Source organism: Plasmodium gallinaceum (genome assembly GCF_900005855.1).
Source record: "Plasmodium gallinaceum strain 8A genome assembly, contig: PGAL8A_v1_119, whole genome shotgun sequence".
NCBI lineage: Eukaryota > Apicomplexa > Aconoidasida > Haemosporida > Plasmodiidae > Plasmodium > Plasmodium gallinaceum.
This window is the reverse complement of record NW_021628276.1, coordinates 555,939-560,541: the sequence shown is the minus strand read 5'-3', so window position 1 is coordinate 560,541 and position 4,603 is coordinate 555,939. Positions and strand designations below refer to the sequence as shown.

General features: G+C 17.6%; 1 protein-coding gene across 1 annotated transcript; it reads left to right on the top strand.

Annotated features, from left to right (window-relative positions):
* Positions 1 to 43: 43 nt before the first annotated feature.
* Positions 44 to 1,006, top strand: PGAL8A_00427000 (phospholipid or glycerol acyltransferase, putative; the record flags this gene model as incomplete). The annotated part of the gene is made up of 2 exons (XM_028672997.1): positions 44 to 619; positions 719 to 1,006. Coding segments are annotated over 2 exons (864 nt in total), but the record flags the coding sequence as incomplete, so codon positions are not given.
* Positions 1,007 to 4,603: the final 3,597 nt, after the last annotated feature.

Genomic DNA, 4,603 nt, shown 5'->3' with positions numbered 1-4,603 from the left:
TTTTTTTTTTTTTTTTTTTTTTTTTTCTTCTTTTTAATATAAAGTTATAATTTCATTTCTATTGAGAAATACAAATGAAAATGAAGATAGTCCCATTTTAAAATTTTATCTAAAATTCTTAAAAATGGTTTGTAGAATTTCTTTGTGGATTTTTGGTATCAATAAAATAGAAAGTCATTATTTATGTGATAAGGAATGGCCAAAAAATATAGTATCAAATCATGTATCTGCTTTAGATCCTTTTTATTTTATAAGTGAACATGCTTGTAGTTTTGTTGCAAAAAAATCATTAAGAAAAGATAGATTTATAGGAGCTAGTGTTCTAGCTTTAAAATGTGTATTTGTTTATAGAGAAAAATTAGAAGATAGAAAAAAAGCATTAGAAAGTATCAAGGAAAGGCAATTACTAGTAAATGATAAAAAAAACAATTATCCTTCATTTGTTATTTTTTCTGAAGGGACTACATCAAATGGAATGCAAATAATTGAACAGAAAAAAGGAGCTTTTTTTTCATTGCTTCCAATAACACCAGTCTTATTAGTTTATGATTATGATATTTTTAATCCATCTTATGATATTCTACCATTTACTTGGTGGGTTTTTTTATCAGCAGCAAATGTAATGAAAAAAGCTTAAAATACCATCTGAATTTTTTTTTTTTTTCTCTTTATTTATTGAATACATTTTATTTATACCTTTTTCTTTTTTTTTTTTTAGTATCAAAGTATGGAATTAAGGACTTATTGGTTGCCAAAAGTTTACCCTCCAGATGAACCAGAACATGCTAACTTAACAGAAGAAGAAAAAATAAATATATTTCATGATAAAGTATCTAAAATAATGTTTCAAAATATGAAGAAATACAATCCAAAAGCTCCCCAAGATATAGATGATTATAATGATTGGCCAGGATCCTTACGATTAAAAGTAGACTATTTTCAAACCGCTTTAGGTAAAGTAGCAACTAAACAATTAAATAAAGAGAAAAATTTAAGTGAAAAGTAACACTTCGTGAAGTCCTATCTAATACTCTATATTTGATTTTTTTTTTTTTTTTCTTTTTTTGAATTTTAATATTTTTAAATTTTCATTAATTAAAATAGCAATGTTTTAGTTATAATTTAAAAAAAAAAAATGAATAGTTTTTTATTAAAAATTTATTTTTATTTTTATTTTTTTTTATTTCTTAAATATATTTGTCTATTAATTTTTTTATTTATTAAACAATTCCTTTAATTTTAATGTGAATATTCCATTTTTTTTTTTTTTTTTTTTTTTTTTTTGGCGTTAATTTTTTGTTCAAGTTTATAGACTTTAGTTTTTTTATATGTATCTCTTTTTAATAAATAATAAGAAAAAAAATATCCATAAATGTTGCACTATATTAAAAAAATAAATCTGGACATTTTTAATAATTAAAATTTTTTCATTATTTCAATATGTATTGGATTTAATTATAAATTTTTTTTTTTTTTTTTTTACAAAACTAAAATCTGTTCAACCTACATTATGCATAATAATAAAATAAATGTTTCTTTTTTTTTTAAAATAAGCCAAATTATAATTTTTTACATTTGTATCATATCTTTTTATGTAAATATAAATAGGATGATGAAATAAAATCTGCTTGTTAACGTGTTATGTATATTAAAAAACAAGCCAATATTTTTAGTATAAATGTGTGCTCTATAATATAGTTTTAAGAAGACAAAAAATAAATTTTATATAATTTTTTTTTTAATATATTTTTAATTATATAAACTAAAAAAAAAAAAAATTTTTCCATGGTATATTTATATTATTGATTTTATATATAAATGGAAAAATTTGACATACTTTCAAAAGAATTGAAAATGATTGTCAAAACTTTGAAAGGTTAAAGACATTTCATATATTTTCATATGAAACTTTTTGTAAAAAAATATTTAACCTAAAAAATATTAATCATTGAATGTAACTTTTTTTATTTTTTTAAATATAATATGTTATATATATATGTGCTATAAACAATTTAAAAAATTTTGAATCTTTCAATTTGTATATTCATTCAAAAATTATTAAACCCCTTAAATTTTTAGTTCTTAAATATTGTAAACATCCCCATATGCTTATTTTCATGTAGTTTAAATTGAAAAGGTATTAATAATAAGGTATTCACTATATATAGAAAATAATTTTTTAGAATATTTAAATTTTTTTTCATAATTCAAAGTCATTCTAGTATATTAGTTTTAGTTCAGGTTTAAAATATAAAATTATAAAAATCATTTTGAAGAACAAAAAAATTAAAGCAAAATTTTAAGAATATCTATGCAACCTTAAGCAACTGCATTCATATATGTAATAATTCCTTAAACTTATAAAAGCAATATAAATATATTTCGAAATTTATATTTAATACCATAATAATTACATGAAATAGACACTAATTTTAGTACATAAAATCATAAATTAATATCAAACATCAAAAGAAGTAATGAAAGTGACTTAATAAATAAAATTATTCGTAAGTACTTATAAATAAAAAATGAAATTATAGCACATATTATATAGACTATTAATTACTGATTTATATATAAAAGAATTTATTCCATTTTATAAAAATAGAGCATGCGGGAAATTGATGTGTGTCTCAAGTCGAAAATAACATATTATTAATAAAAAAAGAAGATAAATGAAAATGAATGAGATAATTGAAGTAAATATATATTAATATATAAAATATAAATTATCAAATGTTGTAAGAATAAGATAGATAAATATAGGTATAATGTTTATTAGTAATATTCAACTAATTAATATTACGGTATTAATTTTTTTTTTTTTTTAAATAAATTTAATTAAATTTATATATTATTTAATCAATTTATTGTGTGATAAAAAATGTTTTTAAAATAATATAGAAAGATAAAATTAGTTCATCAATAAACTCGGAAAGTTGTATTTTGAATATTAAAAATAAGCTTAAAAGGAAATTTTTAAAATGAAAATACTCAAACGAAAAATTCATGTATGCTTATTTATGTATAAATGAGATTAACGATCTTCTTAGAAAGAAAAGAAATGATAATAAAATAACAAAAGAAATTTTTAATTTGATTATATAATATCTTCAAAATTTTATACATCTTTATTGCTTTAGAAACGTGATATTATTTCATTCTTTATTTTTACTATTAAATATGTAAAACAAAATTAATAATTTTTTGTTTTATTTCAGAGAAATTATAAACAATTAAGTTAAAAATTTTATTATACTCTTCTTTTCTATAGAAATATAAGTCTAATCTCATTTTTTAAAATTGATTTTATAATACCAGCATAAAAAATAATTTTAATTATTAATGCATATAACATCTATTTAATTGTAAATAGTATCTATAATTAGGTGAATAAAAAAGTAAATGTAACATTCTTCAGTGAGAAAAAAATAAAAATGATTAGCTCCTTGTCCTTTTATATTAGTTGAATAAATTATCATTTTAAAGATATATGAAAATTATGAAATTCTATGATTTTTATAAATATCTTCTTTAATAAAATTTTTTCAAATTATAAATCAAATAATAACATTAATATTATTTTATTAAGAGAATTATATGATTTGTTCAAGTAGAGTTTATCTTTTAATAACTATTTTTTTTTCTTTTTGATAAGTTAATATATCAGCAATAAAATGTTATAAAACATAAAAATAAAGACTAATAAATATAGCTAATATATTCATACATACATATAAAGAAATAACATTTGATATATCTTAATATAAAAATATTAAAATTAATTAAAATAAAATTTTATGAGTAGTTTTTTTTTTCTTTTTTTCCTTTTATAGATATTCATATTACAGAAACATGGATAAGTATAAATCCATTTTTTTTTTTTTTTTTTGCTTATTAAATCATCCTATTATCTGTTTTTTACTTTAATGTTTTTCTTTTCATATATTCTACTTATATAATTATCTTTTTTTAAATAAAAAATAAAAGATTCCATGAAAAAATTCAAAAAAACTGAATGTTTATATTTAATACTTTAATGTATACATGTGCAATAAACTCCCAATGTGTGCATTAACAAATGCCATTTTTATTGCACGTTCATATAAAAAAGCTAAAATTACACAAACGTAATAAAAAAAAAAAAAAAAAAAAAAAAGTTTCAATCATTTTTGTATATAATTTATTTGTTATTTTAAAAATAATTATTTATAAATATAAAAAAGTGGAATCTCCATTTTTTTAGGTGTTCCCATTTTTTTATAAAAAAAACATAATAATTTTATTTTGTCCGTTTATATTTTTTCTTAATCATAATATATTTTAAATTTAAGGTATACAAAGAAAGATTGTTTTATTAATCTATATCAATAAAAAATTTTGTAAAAAAATGTAAAAGCAAGATATTTACATAGTTCTAAAGATATACATATATATTAATTATTAAATCTAAGACATCATTGTATAACAACATAGGGATTTGTTATATTTTTGTAGATTGAAAAAAGAGAAAATAATTCATTTTTAAGAATAATTTTTTATAAATTACAAAAAAAAAAAAAAAAAAAAAAAAAAAAAAAAAAATTTAAATTAATAATTTAAA